This window comes from Macaca fascicularis, chromosome 11 (genome assembly GCF_037993035.2).
Source record: "Macaca fascicularis isolate 582-1 chromosome 11, T2T-MFA8v1.1".
In the NCBI taxonomy this organism is placed as follows: Eukaryota; Metazoa; Chordata; class Mammalia; order Primates; family Cercopithecidae; genus Macaca; species Macaca fascicularis.
The window spans coordinates 30,224,407-30,248,745 of NC_088385.1; the positions used below are offsets into that span (position 1 = coordinate 30,224,407).

The window sequence follows — 24,339 nt, forward strand, 5'->3', positions numbered from 1 at the left end:
GCTCACTGCCCAACCTCCCAGGCTCAAGCAATCCTTCCACCTCTGCCTCCCTGGTAATTGGGACTATAGGTGCACACCACCAGGCCCAGCTAATTTTTGTATTTTTTGTAGAGACGAAGTTTCACCATGTTGCCCAGGCTAGTCTTGGGCTTCTGGCCTCAAGTAATCCTCTCTTCTTGGCCTCCCAAAGTGCTGGGATTACTGGTGTTAACCACTGTGCCCAGCCAACTCCTTCTAAATTTATGGAGACCTGTTCTATGGCTCAGAATATGGTCTATCTTGGTAAATGGTATGTGTGCAATACAATAGTAGAATTTGTATTCTACTATTGTGTGAGTAGAGTAGTCTACAAATATCAGTCAAGTCAGGTTGGTTGATAGTGTTATCAGATCTTCCATGTACTTATGGATTTTCTCTCTACTTCTATAGATGATCAATAGAGGAGTGCTGAAATCTCCAACTATAACTGTAGATATGTCTATTTCTGCTTGCAGAGCTATCAGTTTTTGCTTCATGTACTTTGAGGCTCTGGTTTTAGTTGCATGAATGTTAGGACTATTATGTCTTTTTGAAGAACTGATCCCTTTATCATTATAAATGATTTCTTCATCCTTTTCTTTATTTTGTTTTTTTCTTTTTTGAGACAGTTTTGCTCTGTTACCCAGGCTAGCGTGCAGTGGTGTGATCGTAGTTCACCGCAGCCTTGAACTCCTGGGCTCAAGTGGTCCTCCCACCTAAAACTTCCTGAGTAGCTGGGACCACAGGTGTGCACCACCATGCCCAGCTAATTTTTAAAACTTGTGTGTAGGTAAAAACAAGGTCTCGCTATGTTGCCCGGGCTGGTCTCCAACTCCTGGCCTCAAGCAATCCCCCTACATGAGCCTCCTAAAGTGGTGAGATTATAGGTGTGAGCCACTGTGCCCATCCTTTTTCATCGTTTTTTAAAAATAGCTAATTTGGCTTAAATAGAATGATTTTTTTTTTTTTTTTTTTTTTTTTTTTGAGATGGAGTCTCGCTCTGTCGCCCAGGCTGGAGTGCAGTGGCGGGATCTCAGCTCACTGCAAGCTCCGCCTCCTGGGTTTACGCCATTCTCCTGCCTCAGCCTCCCGAGTAGCTGGGACTACAGGCGCCTGCCACCTCGCCCGGCTAGTTTTTTGTATTTTTAGTAGAGACTGGGTTTCACCATGTTAGCCAGGATGGTCTCGATCTCCTGACCTTGTGATCCGCCCGTCTCGGCCTCCCAAAGTGCTGGGATTACAGGCTTGAGCCACCGCGCCCGGCCAGAATGAATCTTAAACTATCGCTATCTGCCTTCAAGTAATATTTTCCCTCCTACATATGCTGTACTTCTATGTGTATTCTCCTAGCCTTTGCACTACTTTTGGCATACATCTTACTTCTGTATTGAATATAAGCCCATGGTATGTCAGGGGTTTTTGTTGTGTTTCGTTTTTTTGCTTTAAACAATTAACTGTTGTTTAAGGTGATTTTTTAAAGTAACAAAAAATTGTTTATATTTACACACATATTTACTATTACCAGTGCTCTTCATTCATTTGTACGGATACAATCTATATCTGGCATCATTTTCCTTTTGTTGAAGGGCTTTTTAAAACTATTTTTTGTAGCCAGGCATGGGCTCACACCAGTAATCCCAGCAGTTTGGGAGGTCAAGGTGGGCGGATCACCTGAGGTCAGGAGTTTGAGACCATCTGGCCAACATGGTGAAACCCCGTGTCTACTAAAAATACAAAAATTAGCTGGGCGCCCATAATCCCCGCTAGTCAGGAGGTTGAGGCAGGAAGATTGCTTGAACCCAGGAGGCAGAGGTTGCAGTGAGCCGAGATCGCTCCACTGCACTCCAGCCCAGGCGACAGTGCAAGACTCCATCTCAAAAACAAAAAACAAAAACCCAACACTATTTTCTGTGATTCAATTCTACTGGGGATGTGTTCTTTTAGCTTTTTATGTCTGAAAAAAAGCCTTCATTTTGTAAAGATAGTTTTGCAGAGTATATAATTATATACTGACAGTTTTTTCTCAGTACTTTAAAGATGCTGTTGAAATCTGGTTTGCGTTGTGCCTGACAAGAAGTTGGCTGTCATTCTTCTGTATTTTTCTACAAATAAAATCTTCCTTGCCCTATTCCCAGCTGTTTTCAAATTTTTTAAAAAATCTGGCCAACATGGTAAAACCCCATCTCTACTAAAAATACAAAAATTAGCTGGGCGTGATAGCATGTGCCTGTAGTCCCAGCTACTCGGGAGGCTGAGGCAGGAGAATTGCTTGAATCCAGGAGGTGGAGGTTGCAGTGAGCCAAGATCGCACCATTGCACTCCAGCCTGGCGACAGAGCAAGACTGTCTCTATCTCTCTCTCTCTCTCTCTCTCTCTCTCTGTCTCTCTCTCTCCTCTCTCTCTCTCCCCCCCATATATATATATATAGTTTTTAATCATTTTTGTATGATCAACCTTTATGTAGTTTTCTTAATTTTTCTTTTGTTAAAGTACATTGTGCCTTATGGCTCTGCAAGTTTGTAGTTTAAATTTGGAAAATTTGAGCCATTATTTCTTTAAATATTTTTTCTGTTCCCTCTTCTCACCATCAAGTGTTTTAATTCCATGTGTTTTAGGCCACGTTAGGTTGTCTCATAACCCATAACTCACTGATTTTCTGGGCTTTTTTTTCTTTAACTCTTTTCTTCCTGTGTTTCATTTCAAAGACTTTCTATCACTATATCTTAAAGTTCACTAATATTTTGGTTCTGCGGTATCTGATATAACATTAATCCCTTTGAGTGTATTTTTCATCTCAGACATTGTAGTTTATGTCTGTAGAAGTTTGATCTGCGTCTTTTTTCTATTTTTCGTATCTCTCCTAAATGTACTCATGTTTTTCTCTACCTTCTTGGACAATAAAATATAGGTATAATAACTTTTAAAATAACTTTATCTACTAATTCTATCGTCTGATCATTTCTAATACTGCCTCTATTTATTTTTTTGTTTTATTTTTTTAATTAATTAATTAATTTATTTATTTATTGAGATAGAGTCTCACTCTGTCACCCAGGCTGGAGTGCAGTGACGTGATCTTGGCTCACTGCAACCTCTGCTTCCTGGGTTCAAGCAATTCTTGGCTTTCCAAGTAGCTGAGATTATAGGCACGTGCCACCATACCTGGCCAATTTTTTTAGTATTTTTAGTAGAGATGGGGTTTTACCATGTTGGCCAGGCTGGTCTCGAACTCCTGACCTCAGGTGATCCCCCAACAGCCTCCCAAAGTGCTGGGATTACAGGTGTGAGCCACTGCACCCAATCTTTTATAAGCATATAGACCGTTGCTTTCTGCTTCTTTGCATGCCTAGTAATTCTTCATTGAATGCCAGACATTGTCAATTGTACCTCATTTGGTTTTGAGTATTCTGGAGACACTTGTGTGTACACTTAAATTCTGAGCTTTGTTCTGGAACACAGTTAAGTTACTTAGAAGTGGTTTGACCCTTTGGAGGCTTGCTTTTAATCGTTGTAGGGCAGGACCAACGCAGCCTTTAGTCGAGGACTAATATGGCTCCACTATTGAAACAATACCTTCTGAGTAGTCTATCTGACAGCTTGTATATTACAAGAGTTTTCCACTCTGCCAATTATTCTCAGCACTGCTTGATCTTTAGAGATTGTTCTGCCCACTTCAATCTGCTCTGATTTCCCTCCCATTTCAAGTAGTTTTATCACACCTGTGTGCTAATCAGTGCCTCAGCTGAAGGCCCAAGTGGGGCTTTCTCAAGTGGGAAGATCTCTGGAGCTTTTTCTCTGTGCAGCTCTCTCCTCTTTGGCACTCTGCTGGGCAAATCTAATCCCTGTGGCCTCCCTGAGCTTCTAACTTCATCTTCTCAGCTCGTGGAGACCACCAGCCTTCTCCTGCATCCCCTTTCTCTGACTTGAAGTCCAGAAACTCTTTCCAGGAGTAATCTGAAGTAACTATAGAGCCCATCTCACTTGTTTCCCACCTGAGGGATCCGTGTCCTGCACTGTCTGTTGTTCAATGTCTGAAAACCATTGTCTCATATATTCCTTTCAAGTTTAAAATTGCTTAAAATGGGAGGCTAAATCCAATCCCTGTTACTCCAAGTTGATTGAAAGCGGAAATACTCAAAACATTAATAACATTCTAATTTTTAATGGATTTCCTTATCTGCCTGCAAACCCACATTACATCATGTCTCCAAAAGGGCAAAGACCTTGCTTATACTATTCTCTATGGTAATCACCAGCATTCAGCATAATACCTGGCACACAGTAAATGCTGAACAAATACCTTCTGAATTAATGTTGTAAAGTATTTGTGCCAGAGAGCTTTACAGTTTGCAGAGATCTGTAGACCAAAAACTAGAAGGTGAATATGAAACTAGTCTCCTTTTTTCTTTTACAACCCTCTTTACCTATGCTTCCATTTGTATTTTTAACTTTTTATTTTGAAACAATTATAGATTCATAGGAGGTTTCAAACATATATATATACAAGAACCCTTAGTTTCAGCATTCCTGAATGGTAACATCTTGCCTAACTTGAGTATACCATTGAAACCAAGAAATTGACATTGGTACAATCCAGAGAGCTTATTCAGACTTCACCATTTATACATGCACTCATCCGTATGTGTATAGTTCTATGCAATTTTATGAGAAGTGTAGCCTTGCATAACCATGACAATCAGATCCTCAGCTGAATCATTGCATAAGATGCACTTATGTTACCCCTTTATACACACATTTCCTCCCACCCATCCCTAACCCCTGGCAACCACAAATCTGTTCCATGTGTCTATAATTATGCTATTTCATGAATGCTACATAAGTGAAATCATGTAGTTTGTCCTTCTGAGATTGGTTTTTTTTTTTTCACTCAGCATAATTTTTTTGAGGTTTATCCAAATTGTCGCATGTATTGATCTTTCCTTCCTTTTCATTGCTGAGTAGTCTTCCGTGATATGAGTCTATGCAGTGTGTTTAACCATTCATCCACTAAAGGACAAATGTGTAATTTCCAGTTTGGGGCTATTATGAATAAAGCTACTTTGAACATACATGTACTATGGGAAATAAGTCTTCATTTCTCTGGGATGATTACCCAAGGATGAAATTGCTGGGACATATGGTAAGTCAGTTTTAAGTTTTGACAGGAACTGCCAAACAATTTTCCAGAGTGGCTGAAACCTTTTGTATTTCCACCACCAATTTATGAGTGATCTAGTTTCTCCACATCCTCACTAGCATTTGGTGTTATCACTATTCTTCCTTTCTTTTTTTTTTCTTTCCTTTTTTTTTTTTTTTTTTTTTGCCATTGTGATAAGTACGTAGTGCTATATCATTGTAGTGCTAGTTTGCATTTCTCTAATGGCTAATGAGTGTTGACCATCCTTTTGTGTGTTTATTTGCTATCTATATAGCCTCTTGGTGAAATTTCTATGCATGCCTTTTGCTCATTTTCTAATTGGATAGGTTTTTTTTTTAATGTTGAGTTTTTTTGAGATTTTTATATAGTCTAGATGCAAGGCCTTTGCCAGATATGTGCTAAGCAAATATTTTTCGCAGTGTGTAATTTGTCTTTTCATCCATTTAACAGGGTCTTTGGCCAAATTAAAGGTTTTAATTTTGATGAGGTTCAATGATCAATTTTCCCTCTTACAGATTATACAATTGATGTTAAGCCTAAGAACTCTTTTCCTAATCTTATGTCCCCAAAATTTTCTGGGTTTTTTTTCTAGAAATTTTATAAACTTACATTTTAATTCTTTTAATTTTCAGCTCCTGTGTCCAGTTAGGCCTCATATCTCTTTAGTATTACCTAGATTACTTAGAGTACTTTTTACTTTTTTGAATTTCATTTACTTCCCATTGCAATACAAGCATTACCCAAGCATCCTTTTATATGGGAAAGGTATTTCATTTTTGAAAGATCAAAATTACCTCCTCTCTTGGGTGATTTTTCTTAATCTGCAGGACTTAGTCTCTTGGTCTGTTTGCAGCTTATTAAAAGACATGCTGACCCTGAAGGGTCAAATTGACAAGCTGGAGGACCGGGGCCTTGACCTTGATCAAGGGACAAACACTGAGGTAAGCTAGAGACTTGGCAAAGACTGAGAGGCTGGGGATTTCTGTCACTTCTTCCCCTACCACCCTTCTATTGTTAATAGGCAATAACAAGAAGTAAGACTCATAAGCAGGAGTGCTCTCTGCTGGTCACCTCTGAGCACCCTTTTCCTGAGTAACACCACTTTTCTCTGATGACACAAAAAGCCTAGACTTTTCTACTTTACCTAGAAACTCGGTTACCAAGAAACTCTATCTTGATGCCACCTTAAGATGAGTGCCTTAATGGAGAATTGATTTTCTTAGTCTTTGTATGTCAGCACCTAACAGCACAGAGAATACATCCAGGAAATAAAGATTTGTCAAGAACTGCATCCTTAGAGTGCAAGGAATCTACCTGTGTTTGTCTTGGATGCTCCATGAAGAATTCTTGTGTTGGTTTTCACAATCTCTGAAGTTTTCCTGATGTTGTGTCTCCTCACATTTCTTAAAGACTCTTCTCAAATAAAGGTTTAATTTTCCATTTTCTTTCTTTTTTTCTTGAGACAGAGTCTCACTCTATTGCCCAGGCTGGAGTGCCATGGCACTATCTCGGCTCATTGCAATCTCTGTCTCCCAGATTCAAGCAATTCTCATGCCTCAGCCTCCTGAGTAGCTGGGATTATGGGCATGTGTCACCATGTCCAGCTAATTTTTGTAATTTTAGTAGAGATGGGGTTTCATCATGTTGGCCAGGCTGATCTTGAACTCCTGGTCTCAAGGAATCTGCCTGCCTCAGCCTCCCAAAGTGCTGGGATTACAGGCGTGAGCCACCGCACCCAGCCTAATGTTCCATTTTCTTATTAGTAATGGAATATTAGAGCTGAGAGGTAGAGATCAACCTGTGACACAAGTTAGATTTCAGAGTCCTGTCTGATAGTTTTTCTGCTGTGAAGAAAGGCCCCTGAAAAAGAAAAAAGTCTGTGTCTAACGCCCTCTTTTAACTGAAATTGCCAGCTTCAATTTTAACTCAAGCCCAAGAGTTTAAATTCAATAGATTTTGGAAGCAGTAAAGGAGAAAAGTCTCTTTTATTAAAGGAAGGTATTATTTATTTGGACCTCTTACATATTAAAAGTCACTTACAGATCAGTGCAGATCTATTTCCTGGGAGAAAAATTACTTTTAACTGATAGAGTCCAACATTTTGAGTCACAATCTTATTTTGCTTGAGTTGAAAGAGGTTTCTTTTTACTATCTTTGGGCTTTGGAAATTGCAAACTATAAAAAAGGGAAGAGGACAAAGGCCAAGAAATATTCTGCTTTAGAGAATTTCCTCCAAAATCCAGCTGTATTACAAAAATGTAGATTTCAGTAGCAGGTGAGGGGAGGGAGGGAGGAGTATCAAAAGACTGAGGAGAAAGAGAAACACACACATAAATGAAAATGAGATTTTTTTTAAAGGGAGGAGCTTGGAATAATATGCAAGAGGAAAGCATCGCACACATGTGTGGAAATTCTCTGTGCTGGGGATACACCATTTTGTATACACATTAAAAACAACAAAAAAGCAAGCACAAGCTTTAAAACTAGAAACAATCCAAATATCCGCCAGTTGCCATATGGATAAGCTGCAGTACGTGTACATGATGGATACTACTCAGCAATAAAAATGACCAAACTTCCGATTGACCCAACAACATGAATGAATCACATGCATTATGCTAAGTGAAAGAAGCCAGATTCAGAAGACTGCTTATGTACTTTGTGCTTCTGTTTATGTAACTCTGAAAAAGGCAAAATTGTAGGAACAGAAAATGGATTAGCAGTTAGTTACCCAGGTTTAGTGGAGGAAGGGGGACGGGGATTGACAAAGGGGTATAAGGAAATTTAGGGACTGATGGAAATAGTCTGTATCTTCTTATAGTGGTTATTACACAACAGAATGCATTTATCAAAATTCATAGAACTGTATACTTTAAAAAGTGAGTTTTACTGTATGTAAGTTATATCTCAATAAATATGTCTTTAAAAAAAATGGCACAAGTTCTGTCTCAAGAAGCCTACAGTCTGATGGAAAAGGCTACATAAAAACAAATGTGGTAATATATCTAAAGGTGCAGCTTTAAATATAATTGTTGGCTGAGTGTGGTGACTCACACCTGTAACCCCAGCACTTTGGGAGGCCAAGGGAGGAGGACCACTTGAGGCCTGGAGTTTGAGACCAACCACGGCAACATAGCGAGACCCCTATCTCTACAAAATATTTAAAAATTTAGCCAGTCATGGTGGTTCATGCCTGTAGTCCCAGCTACTCGGGAGGCTGAGGTGGGAGGATCACCTCCTGAACTCAGGAGGTCAAGACTGCAGTGAGCCGTGATCAGTGAGCCACTGCACTCCAGCCTGGGCAACAGAGTGAGACACTGCCTCAACAAACAAAGCAACCAACAAAAAACAAAAACAACAAAATAAATAAGTAAATTGTTACAGAAGCAAAGTTAGTAGCAATGGCTGTAGGCTTACTCTGGTGAAGGGAAAAGTGAAGATTGTTAGAAATAGGTACAGGAACAGCAGATAAAATGTGAGAAAATTAAAAGAGGAATAAGTTAATAAAATTAAAATCATATCACACATATTGGCTCACTTATTCTTCATAAAGAAATGGAATAACTAAGAAAGGCATGAAAAGGGAAGGAGGGAAAATTGGTAAACTTATTTTTTGAAAAAGCAAAACAGAAACAAAAGCATTTGAAAGAACTTCAAGCTACAGAAAGGGCTTTGAGATGGCCTTTGGGTGTTATTTGGCCTAATACTGCCCAAGCCATGAAACTTTCTAAAATCTCCATGTGAATTTCTGGACTTTCGTTCAGAGACTGACCTTGTCCCAGTTATCTTTGATAAAAGCTGTATGAAGATGTTTACTCTGTAAATAAACTAGGATACCAAATAAAAGGTGATTGTCACAGCACAGCTCCTCTCTAAATAATTAAACCACCCAATTCAGGGATTGGTGATAATAAACGTGTTAAAAAAAATAGGTATACTGTACATTCTCTAATTCACCTCTAAGCTGCTTGAGGATAAATATTCTTGTTACTTGTATCTAACTAGCATGATGCCTAGCTCAATGGCCATTTACATAGGCTGTGGTTATTATACATATATATAATGTATCATATATATATATCTTTTTTTTTTGAGATAGTCTCATTCTGTTGCCCATGCTGGAAGACAGTGGTGCCATCTTGGCTCACTGCAACCTCTGCCTCCTGGGTTCAAGTGATTCTCATGCTTCAGTCTCCCCAGTAGCTGGGACTACAGGGACACACCACCACAGCTGGCTAATTTTTTTGTATTTTTTTGTAGAGTTGGGGTTTCACCATGTTGGCCAGGCTGGTCTCAAACTCCTGACCTGAAGCGATTCACCCACCTCGGCCTCCGAAGTGCTGGGATGACGGGCATGAGCCACTGTGACTGGTGGCATGCTTATTTTAACAATTAAAACATTATGAAATGATTTCATATAAAAATGAAAAATAACCCTCCTCCCTTAAAGGCAAACACAATGAACATTTTAGTATATTTATATTCTTCCAAATGTTTATACATATATTTACACATTGTTGTTTTGATGGGATCGTATTATATATATTGTTTTGCACCTGCTTTGGCACTTAGCATTTTTTCTTCAACAATTTTCTATACTAGTAGATGTCATTTTACTTTTTTTCACTCCTAATAATGCAGGGCTTGATGTTTGAATTTTTTTTCACTCCTAATAATGCAGGGCTTGATATTTGAATTTATTAATTTTATTTTGTTGGATATTTGGGACTTTATAATCAATGTTTGCCATTACAAACTATGCTTCAGAAATCCATGCCTTTGTTGCTCTTGCAAGTACTTCTTTAAGCATCTATTTCTGAGGCTGGGCACAGTGGCTCACACCTGTAATCCTAGCACTTTGGGAGGCCAAGACGCATTGATTGCTTGAGCCCAGGTGTTCAAGTCCAGCCTGGGCAACATGGTGAAACCCTGTCTTTACTTTTCAAAAGAAGACATACATGCGGCCAAGAAACATATGAAAAAAAGGCTCAATATCACTGATTATTAGAGAAACGCAAATCAAAACCACAATGAGATATCATCTCCCACACTGGTCAGAATGACTATTATTAAAAAGTCAAAAGAAAAATAGATGTTGGCTGGGTTGTGGAGAGAAGGGAACACTTATACACTGTTGGTGGGAGTGTATTTAGTTCAACCATTGTAGAAAGCAGTATGGCGATTCCTCAAGGAGCTCAAAGCAGAACTACCAGTTGACCCAGCAATCCCATTATTGTGTATATATCCAGAGGAATAAAAATCATTCTACCATAAAGACACATGAATGTGAATGTTCATTGAAGCACTATTCACAATAGCAAAGACAGAATCAACCTAAATGCCCATTAATGACAGATTGGATAAAGAAAATGTGATACATATATACCATGGAATACTGTGCATCCATAAAAAAGAATGAGATCATGTCTTTTGTGGGAACATGGACGGAGCTGGAGGCTGTCATCCTCAGCAAACTAACTCAGGAACAGAATATCAAATACCACATTTTCTCACTTATAAGTGGGAGCCAAATGATGAGAACTTATGAACACAAAGAAGGAAACAGACACTGGGGTCTACTTGAGGGTGGAGGGTAGGAGGAAAGAGAAGAGCAGAAAGGGTAACTATTGGTTACTGGGCTTAATTCCTGGGTGATGAAATAATCTGTACAGCAAACCCCCATGACATAAGTTTACCTATGTAACGAACCTTCACATGCACCCCTAAACCTAAAATAAAAGTTAGAAAAAGAGAGAAAGAGGCCGGGCGTGGTGGCTCACACCTGTAATCTCAGCACTTTGGGAGGCCGAGGCGGGTGGATCACGAAGTCAGGAGATTGAGACCATCCTGGCTAACGTGGTGAAACACCATCTCTACTAAAAAATACAAAAAAATAGCCGGGCTTGGTGACAGGCACCCGTAGTCCCAGCTACTCCGGAGCCTGAGGCAGGAGAATGGTGTGACCCCGGGAGGCAGAGCTCGCAGTGAGCCGAGATCGCACCACTGCACTCCAGCCTGGATGACGGAGCCAGACTCTGTCTCAAAAAAAAAAAAAAAGAGAAAGAAACCTCATCTTACAAAAAATAAAAAACTAGCTGGGCATGGTGGCACATGCCTATAGTCTCAGCTACTCAGGAGACTGAAGTGGGAAGATCACCTGAGCCTGGGGAGGTGGAGGCTGCAGTGAGCCATGATCACACCACTGCACTCCAGCCTGGATGACAGAGCGAGACCTTGTCTCAAAAAAGAAAAAATTAATTTCTATTGAGTGTCATCTTTAGAACTCATTTTTCTTGAATCCTAGTATACTCTTTTTCCTGCTATACCTCTGCTTTTCAGGGTATCCTGAACATCTCTTAGTGGATGATTAATTTAAAACCTTTAAAAGCATTCTTTACTTGTGACATGTGCAATTGGCATTCATGTCTTAGAAGGTGATGGTTTGCTTTGAGTTCGTGTCTTGTGCTTACTGACAGAAACCAGCCAAAACCATCTGTTATCTCTACCTGGCAACCTACAGGAGACATGGAAAGAGAAGAAGAACCAGATCTTTTTGTGGACAGCTCTTTTGCAAAGCCATCGGGCCTGAATATTCAATCTGACATGATGAGGACCTAGATTCACAAATTCTAAAGTTTTAAATATTTAAAAGAAATATTTTCTCAGAAACGTAACTATGTTTCTTCAACTTGTGTCCTGGTGGAAGTTTTTTAAGGAGCAAGGAAAGAGTAATGAAGAGAGAGAAGCATGATTTATTATTAAGTGCTGTTGTGTAAATGCATACTTCTAAAATATTGAAAATAATCTTGTTAATCTTATGGTTATGCCACTTACAGTCTGCAATTTATGATTACACCATGAATTTGCTCTAAGAGGAAGAAGTTTACAGAGTAAAAGTAAACTTCAATGAACCACTTTATAAGGTTTGTCAAAATAAGTGAGATTTTGTTTTACAAATCAGAAAAATACAAGTTTCACTTTACCCAGAATTGTGGATTGTCTTTTTAGGTGAATGCTTGTAATGAAGTTTATGAATTAAAGAAGAAAGTCATGGAAAGTCTGGAGGTAAGATTTCAGTTGCACAATTCAAACAATGATAAAATCAGATAATTTATATCTAAATACAGGGGTCATTATTTGCCTAGAATGTGACAGTGCACCACATACTAGTCTCTTTCTTTTTAAATTTATTTTATTTTATTTATTATTATTATTATTATTTTACTTTAAGTTCTGGGATACATATGCAGAACATGCAGATTTGTTACACAGGTATACATGTGCCATGGTGGTTTGCTGCATCATCAACCCATCATCTACATTAGGTATTTCTCCTAATGCTATCCCTCCCCTTGCCCTGCACCCCTCGACAGGCCCCGGTGTATGGTATTCCCCTCCCTGTGCCCATGTATTCTCATTGTTCAACTCCCACTTATGAGTGAGAGCATGTGGTGTTTGGTTTTCTGTTCCTGTGTTAGTTTGCTGAGAATGATGGTTTCCAGTCTCAAGGCCTTCTTCCTCCCCTTTGGCCTTCTGTTTGAGCCAACAGAACATTCACAATTCCAGTGTACTCCCAAGCTTTCACACCCCTGTGCTACTCCTACTTCTCATCCTGCCGTCTGGTGCTTGCCCTTCGTGTCTACATATTACCCGTTCTTCAAGGCTCAATTCACAGGTCATCTGTTCATCAAGACCTCTCCTAATTTCCATTACCTCAAAAAATAACTCCATCTTTGAACTCCTCCCACAAGATCTTACACATTGAGGTAAATGTGATTGGGCAAATGAGATAATGCAAGAATGAATGTATCAACCTGTCAGCTGCTCTGAGACCGACTCATCCCACCTACCTCGAGTAGATGTCCCCATCACCAAACCTCAGACACTCTCTGTTCCCACACCCTATTTGTTTTCTCTTTAGCATGTATCCTAACATGTAATATAGAATGTATGTATGTGTTTAGCTGTTTATCACTTGCCCCCAGCCCCGGTAATAGATTGCATTCTTTGTCTATTTTGTTAACACTGTATCCGAGAACCTGTTAGCAGTAGTCACCCAATAAATATGCTTTGCATAGATGAATGAATTGAGTAGAGGAATTCAGTACAAGGACGTCTTCCTACATTGATAATCTAGTGGTTAAAGATTAGCAGGTGGGTTTCATTTAGTTTTCTACCATGGTGCTACTTTACACTGTGAATGTGTAAGTCTCCTTCTATTCAAGATGCACCTGCCAATGATCTGTTCATGGGACCTACGTGTGATTTCTAATGTGGGCCCCCAAGGTGATCCAGAGGAAAGCACTCTGCATTATCTATAGTAAGACTTGGAGACATTTAGAATTTTCTTTAAGGTACTTGATTGGTCTTTTTTTTCAGGACCTTTGCAAGAACGTGGAACTGCTGAGTGCAAAGCTGAGGATGTATCAAATGGAGGGAGAGAACACCGACTCTCACAGTTCTGAAGAAACAGATATGGAAGAGATGGAGACCCTGCTTCCTCAGGCCCCAGCATCCTTTTTAGTGCAGAACTCTCCTCCTCCCAATACAGTGTGGTAAGTCAGAGCAAGGGGCCATTCAGGGCTGGATGACGGCCTCAAAATGTATGGATTATGCTAGGATTGATTTTGTTCAAGTGTTGACAAAATGTTTTGTTTTATTTTCTTTTTGTAAATTATCTATGTTATTTAAAAGTCATGCCGGGCGCGGTGGCTCAAGCCTGTAATCCCAGCACTTTGGGAGGCCGAGACGGGCGGATCACGAGGTCAGGAGATCGAGACCATCCTGGCTAATCCGGTGAAACCCCGTCTCTACTAAAAAATACAAAAAACTAGCCGGGCGAGGTGGCGGGCGCCTGTAGCCCCAGCAACTCGGGAGGCTGAGGCAGGAGAATGGCGTGAACCCGGGAGGCGGAGCTTGTGGTGAGCCAAGATCGCGCCACTGCACTCCAGCCTGGGCGACAGAGCGAGACTCCGTCTCAAAAAAAAAAAATAAAAAAAAAATAAATAAAAATAAAAGTCATAGGATTTTTCTTATTTAGATAAAGATCTATTGGATTTGATATATAGATTGCTTTCTTATTGCTTTAGATAAATCTAAAGATTTAGCTTTAGATAAATATATCTAAATATAGATAGATAGATCTTCATAATCAAAGCTATATGACCAAAGACCTCTTGTGGGTGGCTATTAATGTTAATTACGTTTTTAGTTAGTCTTGTTCCTTTTTGCCTGAAAACTCTTTCAAACAACATTAAGTCAATACTTTAATTTTAAATTTTCTTCCATGATGGCTGCAAATACAGAGAAGCTTCTCTATATATCTCTATAGAGATATAGAGACTTATCTATGTATAGAGAGATATAGATTTATTTCTATCTACATATCTATAGATAGATCTATAAAATCTATCTATATCTATCTAAAATCTTAAAAGATGGTATCTATACCCGATGAGGCAACCGCCTCCACCAAAAGAACATAACTGATAAGAAATTTGAAAAGTTTTGTTTGCTGGGCAGGATGTCTTACCCTTGGACAGTATTGGAAACACACTACCAGCAAATTCTGGCTCTTTGGATCCTGTTCAGGAGATGCCACACCATCATTTATACCCTGAGAAGTAATTTCCTCTAAGGAAACATTTTTGATTCTTTATCTCCAACCACCAACCCAGGTAGAATCTCAGCTCTGTCTTAGAATCTCAGCTCTGTCTTCTATCAAGTCCTTTGCCCATTTTAAAGAATTGGGTTATTCTTTTTTTTGCTGTTGAGTTGTAAAAGTTTATGTGCACACCTTGCACATAATCCTGTCAGAGAGCCCATGGCATGTTATTGAAATTAAATTGTTTCACATCTGTCTTCTCCTAATACTCCAAGGGATACACAAAAGCACGAATCTTGTCTTCGTAGTTTGGGGACTTGATGTTTACAAGATGCTCATAATGCTCAAAGAGATGCATGCAGGCCACCTCATGTTGACCATCATAGGAGAGAGCCTGTGCTGCCTCTTTGAATTTGCAGGATATGCTGTGCTCAGGTTAAACCATGTAGGACATTGAGGGACCCAGTTTGACATGCATATTGCTCACCTGCAAGATAAATTTCCAGCTTATCTAACAGTTTCACCTCCTGTTGGAAATCTTCAGGCCTTTTATAAGGAATCTAAGAGGTTTGCTACTGAGGAGGAATTTAAGAAATGAGCATATCAGTGTGACATTCTGTTCCAGAGTAAAAACCCAGATATTATAAAAACTTGAAAGTTTATCTGTGATATCTCCTGCCAATAGTTTAGTAAAATCTATGATGCTCTGGACATCTCTTTAATAGATAAAGAGTAATCCTTCTATCAAGATAGGATGAATGATGTAAAGGAATTTGATGATAGATGATTTGTCCAAGTGGATGATGGCAGAAAGTTTGTGTTGGTCCCAGGATGTACCATTAACCATGGTAAAATCAGATGGAGGCTGGGTGTGGTGGCTCATGCCTATAATCCAAGCACTTTGGCAGACTGAGGCAGGTGGATCACTTGAGCCCCAGGAGTTTGAGACCAGCCTGGGCAGCATGGTGAAAACTTGTATCTACAAAAAAAAAAAAAAAAAAAAATCAGTGACGTGTACCTGTACTTTTACCTACTGGGGCAGCTGAGGTGGGACTATCACCTGAGCCCAGGGAAGTCGAGGCTGTGGTGAGCCTCGAGATCGTGCCACTGCACTCCAGCTTGGGCAACAGAGTGAGACCTGGTCTCAAAAAAAAAAAAAAAAAAAACAAATTCAGATGGCAGTTATAACTATGATGCATCTGATCTGGCTGCTCTTAAGAAAAACTGTTTGAGGAAAAAGCAGATATGGCAGATATGGTTATCTCTGGGTGAACAGTGGACAATCTCTGCACTTCCAAAAAATATTTGCTGCTGCTCAAAAGATTGGTTGGTATGACCCTAAAGTAACTCAAGTCTCCTATGCTGGATCTGATGTGTTGCTAGGGGAAGACTAGAAGTTTGATATAGTTCAGATGAAAGAGTTCATCTCATAGACCTGGAATAAGAACTAAAGTGATCCATGAACAAATTGAAAGAAAAAGTAAGAGACAAGGTCTTAACTGCAGAGGAATTGAAGGCTGCTTAGACATCTGTTGCTTATGGCTATATCAAGTAAACTGAACTTTCCCATAACCAGTTGAGTGACAATATCTTCTCATTTGACAAAATGCTAGATGATAGAGGAAATACAGCTGCTTACTTTTTGCATGTTCACTAGAATCTGGCCACTATCGATGAACAGATGCTCTAAAAAGCTGCTTGACAGACCAAGATTATTTTGCACCATGAGAAGGAATGGAAACTAGGCCGGTGCATTTTATGGCTCCCTGAGATACTACAAAAAATTTTAGATGACTTACTTCTGCACACTCTTGTGGTTCTATATATGAGCAGTCAACTACTTTCACAGAGTTCTATGATAGCTGTTATTGTGTGGAGAAAGATTGACAAGACTGGAGAGGTATTTAAGGTGAACATGTGGTGTATGCTGCTGTGTGAAGCAGTAGATGCTGTCATGGCCAAGGGGTTCAATATCCCAGGACTAAAACCTGTCCAAAGGCTATAATCCTGCTTAGGTTGGAACAGTGTATGTTTTTACCACAGTGGTCACTAGCATCGTTTGCTTTTTTTTAATATAACCATGATATGAACACAAGAACGTTTGCCAATTGTGAAAAAAAAAAATAACTCTTACAACTCAACAACAAAAAGATAAACAACCCAGTTTGAAAAACAGGCAAATGACTTGGATACACATTTCTTCAAAGAAGACACACAAATGGTCAACAAGCACATGAAAAGATGTTCAGCATCATTGGTCATTAAAAAAACGTAAATCAAAACCACAATGAACCACAGTGGGATACCACTTAACATCCAGTAAGATGACTACAGTAAAAAAGACAGACAATAACTAGCATTGGAGAAGATGTGGAGAAATTGGAACCCTCGTATATCACTGGTGTGATTGTGAAATGGTGCAACCACTTTTGAAAACAATTTGACAGTTTCTAAAACAGTTAAATACAGAATTACCATATGATTCCACAATTCTACTCTTGGGTGTATACTCAAAAGAATTGAAGATGTATGTCCACACAAAAACCTGTACACAAATGTTCATGACAGCATTATTCATAATAGCCAAAAAGTAGAAACAATCCAAATGTCCGTTAATTGATGAATGGAAAAACAAAATATGGTGTAGCCACACAACGAAGTATTATTCAGCTGCAAAAAAGAATGATGTACTGATACATACCACAACATGATCTTAGAAAACATTATGCTCAGTGAAAGACAGCCAGACACAGAGGGATATCCAAATGATTCCATTTATATGCATGTTCAAAGTAGGAAAATCCATATAGATTCAAAGTAGATTCATGGTTGCCAGGCACAGAGTGTTGGGGAATAGGGAGGTGGTGACTGCTCCAGGGAATGGGGTTTCTTTTTGAGGTGACAAAAATTTCCTGGCATTAGATAGTGGTGATGGCTACACAGCCTTGTGAATAAACCAAAAGCCTCTGATTGTACAATGTATAGGGTGAATTTTATAGTATGTGACTAATAACTCAAAACCAACCAACCAGACAAATAAGTAAATAGGTGAATGCCTTTCACTTACTGCTTTATTGTGTTATATGGGAGGATTATAATCAGGTTGAATTGCTCATCTTTTTCTCACATGATTACATTCTAGTGAAGATTGCCCGAAATTTTGCCCAATCTCTTGTTAGAGAACTGGAAACATGTTGGTTTAACTACAGCATATTTCTACACTAACATTTTGAGGAATTTTGCCTTATGGATTAATTCAATCATTATGAATCGATTTTTGCTGGTTTTAGCTTCACAAGGTGGCCTTATATTGATAATGTCCCCAGTCCTTCAGTTTCCTTTATGGTCATCCCCTATGTACTGACCATAAATAATGTGGAAATATTGGAAAAGATCAAAGGTTTTACACATAGCAAGGTTTGAAAATTAAATAAATAGTATTCAAAAGTTAAAGGAATATTTTTTCTTTACCAAAGATGTCTAAAATAAATAAAATTATTAGTGACACATTTTTTTGGTTCTGTACAGGTGATATGAAAGACCTTATTTTAATTTAGTTACCTATGATTTTTTTCCAAAGAAAAATGTCTGGACCTTTTAAAATGAATATCATGCTTAGTAATACAAAATTTAAATTTTTAAAAATTATATTGATTTGTAAATAAAAATCAAATGATTCATTACTGCCCAGAAATAAATACAAATTTAACTATACCAAGAGTATTTACTGTAGGACAGAAAAAACTAGATGAGTAGACTCTAAACATAAGGAAAAAATTAAACTAAAAACTAAGACAAAATAAAAAGAATGAAAGAATAAATGGAAGAAAGGAAAAAAGATTAAAAAATGTATCTGGTTATATCTGGGTGATGAGATTATAGTTTCTTCATTTCTCTGTTTTCCAAATTATGTTTGCTTTAGAAAATTTGTTTTACTTTCCAAAAACTTAATGTCAAAATGTATTTCTTTGAAAATGCCATAGTTTAGTATTTCCAAAGATGACTGGTTTTTTTAATTTAGGAAGAACAGTGTTTATTTACTAGGTATGTCTTTGTAGTGAGTTGTTTTTCTTTTCATAAGAAAGAACAAATTGCCTTTGGTGCTCCTTGAAGGCAGGACACATCTGCTTCCTGTTACCAGCTCTCTAAGCCCTTCCTAACAGAGTATCTTAAGAATATTGGCTCTTTAATAAATGTGTGAAGCGAAAGCAATTATGTGTGTAACTGCCAAGTGATAGCCAGTGGGCATAATAGCAAGAAACTTGGCTCTGGTTTATAAAACCACTGAGTTAGGTCACAAAATCGATCCATAGCTAGCTTTATGCTGTAGATTTTCTCTTCTGATGTATTATAGATGGTAATTATCTCAGGTCATTGAATTATCTATGCCATTTCTTCTTTGTGTTCTTCTAGATTTTCTACCCTGATATATTACATTTATAACTACAAAATAATAATGGAAGGACTTAGAATCATATAAATAAAATATGTCGTAGGTGTAACCCAGAAGGAGGGGTCCTCAAAGATTTTAAAAAGCTTCTATTACTTTACAAATAAAAGTCTGGTGCCAGGACAAAAAGAGCTCTGAATTCCCTTTATCACGTTACACTTTGTGTCCTGTGGATAATCTAACTGCCTGTGCCTTTATCTGCTCAAAAAGAGACATCATATACCTCATGAGCGAGGTAAAGATTGCAATAACCTGCTAGGATGTGAGAAGGACGTTTCAAATGAAAGAACCCCACGATATCCAGGGGTTTTATTGTTTCATGGCTATAGGATCTTGAAATTCCAATGCCAGACCTAGCATGGACATAAATAAGTGCTCCTCCATTCCAAGTTGCTGCTTTTACAAATGTAAACCGAAGTCATGGGAAAATTACTTAGTTGAAGTTTTAGAGCTACCTGGGTGGAGATGCCAGGAGCCTATCAATGGGATTATTTTCAGAATTTGGTTAACACAGATGTTTTCTCTCTTTGTAGGAAATGTGCACTGAGGATTTTCATCATGTTTTATGTCCTCACCGTCACTGGACTTTTATGTTACATACTATTTTTTGGTGCTACATTTCTCTTTGAAAGGGTGCTTCTGAGAATGCTTGGGTGCCGCACCACATGGGACCTACGGGAGATGATAGAGCCTTTCTTGAATTCGGAAGTGGAAGCCTTGCTACCCTCCTAAAGATACAGAAGATACTGTCACCCTACTGGCTTTCTCCCCAGTAAAGATTGTGGCTGTTCCTGTATTGTGGTGGCTAACTTATTTTTCAGAAAATACTGTACAAGGTTTTTGTAAAGAACATTGTAATTACACAGAAGTTGATTGATCCTGGAAAAAAAATGAAAACAGCTTATCTTTACTCTTATGAGTCACAATGCCTTCTTGAATCATTCCACAGTTTGTTGAAAACATTTTCTTCAAACTACTAGCCTTCCTTCTCCCCCAACATGGGGTACATTGAGATGCCAAAGTATCTCCCGTGGTTATCTTCTCCATTTTGACCTCTGATGTCTCAAAAAAGAAAGCATAAAATTCTTTCCCCTCTACTGTAGCCGATTTTACTTCAATTGATTTGGAGCCCTATTTTGGAGATAGTTGGCATTTCTTGGATTTTCTCCTTAACATTTATTTCTACTTTTGATAATAGCACCCGAAGTTTGCTTTGAAAGAACTATCCCCAGCGGGCCTAATTATAGGTGGTCTTTCCGTCAGTGTCCCCTATCTTCTTATTAATAAGAACTGGAAATATGTTGCATCAGACACTCTCTATAAGTGAGAATTTTAAGAAGAATCACACAAAAGAAGGAAATGATTGGAACTTCGATTTTGTAAACCACTCCATATCTTTTTCTACTTAAATTAGCCAGACTGGTTCTGCTGCTTACAATCAAAGAAAGTCTAACTGATACAGTAGAGAATTTTGAATGTCAGACTAGAGTGTTTTATCCCTAACTTTGTAGGTAATGGGAAAATGCTTATTTTTACTATAAAAAATAGTTATAATTAAAATGTGCAAAAGTAATATTAAATAGAACCATAAAGAATAAATTAGAGTAGGAGGGCAGATGGAGTGCAAGAGTGGTTAAAAAGCCATTCAGTGGTACAGGTGGGCCAAAGAGGTGGAGATGGAAATGCAAAGACCGTGAATGAAGCAGACATTATGAGGTTGAATTTTATGGTATTTGGTTGTGTAATGGATGAGGAGAGGAGTTGGAAGGCTGGTGGCCAAGAGATATGGAATACGGTCCCAGTTCTCCTCATATTTGACTGGATCTTGAGGATGAATAATATTTTCATGGCAGAGATGACAAAAAGGCATTTCAGAGAAAAGAAAAACCATGAGTAAAATTTAGAAGCTGGGAATATAAGACAGAGTTAGGAAAGCTGGTAGAGCATAGAGCTCACCATACCAGTTTGTACAGTCTTTAGAAACAAGCACTATGCCTCATTCATGTTTCTGGTCTCTGGAATAGTGATTCACAAATGCTGGCCCATTGATTGGATGCACCAGAATCTCTTGGGGAGCTTTCTACATTAGAGACTTCCCCCATTCCCAGATATTTGGATTCAGTAGAGCTAACGCAGGATCCAGGAACTTTATTTATTTATTTGAGACAGAGTTTCACTCTTGTCACCCAGGCTGGAGTGCAGTGGCGTGATCTCAGCTCATTGCAACCTCCGCCTCCCAGGTTCAAGTGATTTTCCTGCCTCAGCCTCCAGAGTAGCTGGGATTACAGGCGCACACCACCATGCCCAGCTAATTTTGTATTTTTAGGAGAAACAGGGTTTCACCATGTTGGCCAGACTGGTCTCGAACTCCTGACCTCAGGTGATCTGCCCTCCTCGGCCTCCCAAAGTGCTGGGATTACAGGCGTGAGCCACCACGCCCAGCCCAGGAACTTTATTTTTAAAAATAAAAATTCAAATTGGGTAACCAATGCCTTGATATACTGTAGGAAAATGCAGGGCACATAGTTTGTATGGACTTGATAAATACCCGTTGAAGTAAATTAAACTATGTGGTTCTTATCTTTGCAGCCTCCCTATCACCTCGCCTCAGTGCTATATTCAGTATTTATCTGTTCAATAATTTCAATCACAGCCATTTTTCCAATGCCCCCATCTTCCCACACCCTTGAAATAATTTTCAACCCCTTTACTATCTTATTTTGATGTTCCAGCAATCACTGGGCCATGCCAATTTCTTCTACAGATATTTTTCTTAGATCAGCCCTGTTATTTGCATTTATATTGTTACCATTTTTAATAGGTCTTGCCATAGAGATGGATCACTGTTGGCTTAATCCAGCCTGTTGTTTCTACTTCCATGGATTGCCATTATGTACACAGCTGCTGAAAAGAATGGACTCCAATCCTCACTTTTATCTTGATACTCTGTAGCCAGAAAACTAGGCATATTGGTTGCCAGAAATATGCAATTTGTTTTCAAGTGGTTCTCAAACTGTGATATTTAACAGAATTCTAAAAAGAGGCATTTAATTATACATTTGTCTCAGCATCACCTCCAGAAGTTCTGATTCTTTAAATCTGGAATGAATCTCTGATATCCTGTATTTTAATAGATTCCCCTAACGATTCTTATGACTCAAAAGTTTAAGAACACCATGGTCTATGGGCAAAAGATACCTGGGATTACAGATTAGCTGAGATCCCATACAAGGTTAATCAAGGTTCTTTGGGAGCAGGGTAAAAGGGTGAGCATGAAAGAAGTTCCAGGACACACAGAAAGGCAAAAAGCCAAAAGCTCTGGGAGCAATGACTAATATATTCGAAAGGTCTCGTGATAGGGACTTTGCTGACAGATCTTAAAAAGTCACAGTTATCTTGTTTACAGTTACAAGGACTATTCAGACAAATTTATAAATAGAACTTGGTGTATGGTTTTTATAATCATCAGGTAAGTTCCCATAACTAGAAACAGTACTGGCTGATTTACCTATAAATCCCAAAAAGAAGTAGTGAGTTTAATAAAGCTCAAAATCTTGTGATAGTCACATAACACTAATGACAAAGCAAGTTAGAGAACTAGATTGTTTTAAAGAATAAATTAATATTTTACTAACTTCCAAGACATATTCAATTAGGATTTTGACTAAGATGGAATACTTTTCCCTGGGGGATGAATATCTTTGAAGTGGGAATGGTAATGTTTTCACATCAATTTGTTTTCAATTCGTCAGCATCTCAAGCTGGAAAGCTGGAAGTCACAGTACTCTATTGAGAGAGGGAAACATTTAGTAAAGTACTGAAATATTAAGAGGGTATGAATGTCTATATGTGGTAATTCAGTTAACTGCTTTTGGTTGGTCAGGTCGGGTTTTATTTCAGATATTTTAATGCCATATTCAATTGAGCCAACTGCTGTACTCTAAACCGTTTGCTAAAAATGTCTGAATCACTGCATAAATATGGTTTTGGTTTTGGACTAAGAGGAGAGAACACGAGTTTCACAAAATCTCCATTTTTCATGTTTTTAGGTGAAGACAGCTATGCTGTAGTGAAAGGAGCTTTTAACTTGGATTTAAAGTTGGGTTCAAGACATGATCCACTGTCAACTGTGTTTGGATGGGATCAGCTAATCTCTCTCCCTGGAAGGGGATCCAAGCAACCATTCCCCATCTGCTGAGAGTTCATAGCTAAGACCCTACCTTGGACTTGGCCTTAGTCAAAGACAGTTGTCTCACCTAAGGTTCCTCTCCTTCCCTAAGGGTAGTCTGCATCCAATGCCTAACCCAGGGTACCTTTTTAGAGGGCCATCCTAGCCACAGAGCTCCTGGTGGGGTCAGCTGAGGCCTCTAGTGCAATCGTATCACATTTCATCTCCATCTGCCCGATTGTGCTTCTACCGTCCCCTCCACAGGTGTCCACCCTGTGAGTGTCCCCCAGTAAACCTATATGCAAGTCTTTGTCTCAGAGTCCTTTTCCCAGGGAACATTACCTGAGACACTTGTGGAAATAAAGACCAGTCAAATAAGAAGAAGCAGAGGCTGTTTATTCAGAGCTTGCAATAGCAAAGGAGTCCATCAGTTGCATTTTGGCGGAGACTCAAAGGTAGGCAGAAGAGTGGTAAAGCTTTAGAGTGGAAAAAAGGGAAGGTTGGATACGCCCTGATTGGGACATCCCAGGTGATTGACTACAGGGTGCATATTTGACTTACTCTAGTTGATCCTATGTTGGAAGCAGGGACAAAAATTAGGGGAGCTGCCAGTTATTCCTCACGATTTTGTTTACACCTATGTAAATTGAGAAAAATAATACCTGCCTCATGAGATTGCTGGATTAAAGAACTTGATGTTTAATAGGTTTTGAGTATTATTATTATTATTACCATGAATAATATTTTTAAACATGTGAGATTGCCTTAATTAAGAACTTTGAGTTTGACCTAATAGTGAAGAAATGAATTTGAATACACTTTCTGATATATCTCAAAGTAAAAATAAGTGAACCACAAACCATAAAGTCTTGCTTGACTCCTTCCTTTTTCATATTCCACTCTCAGTCTGTCAGGAAATCTTGTTACTTAAAACACATGCA

General features: G+C 38.7%; 1 protein-coding gene and 1 pseudogene across 1 annotated transcript in view; both read left to right on the forward strand.

Moving 5' to 3' along the window:
* The window catches only part of SMCO2 (single-pass membrane protein with coiled-coil domains 2), an 83,289-nt gene extending 60,080 nt beyond the window's left edge, over positions 1 to 23,209 (forward strand). The window contains 4 exon segments of the mRNA XM_065523932.2: positions 6,030 to 6,117; positions 12,185 to 12,241; positions 13,556 to 13,731; positions 19,764 to 23,209. Coding sequence (XP_065380004.1) covers positions 6,030 to 6,117; positions 12,185 to 12,241; positions 13,556 to 13,731; positions 19,764 to 19,962 — 520 coding nt within the window. The 3' untranslated portion in view covers positions 19,963 to 23,209.
* On the forward strand, positions 15,112 to 16,174 carry LOC135966281 (arginine--tRNA ligase, cytoplasmic-like; annotated as a pseudogene).
* Positions 23,210 to 24,339: the final 1,130 nt, after the last annotated feature.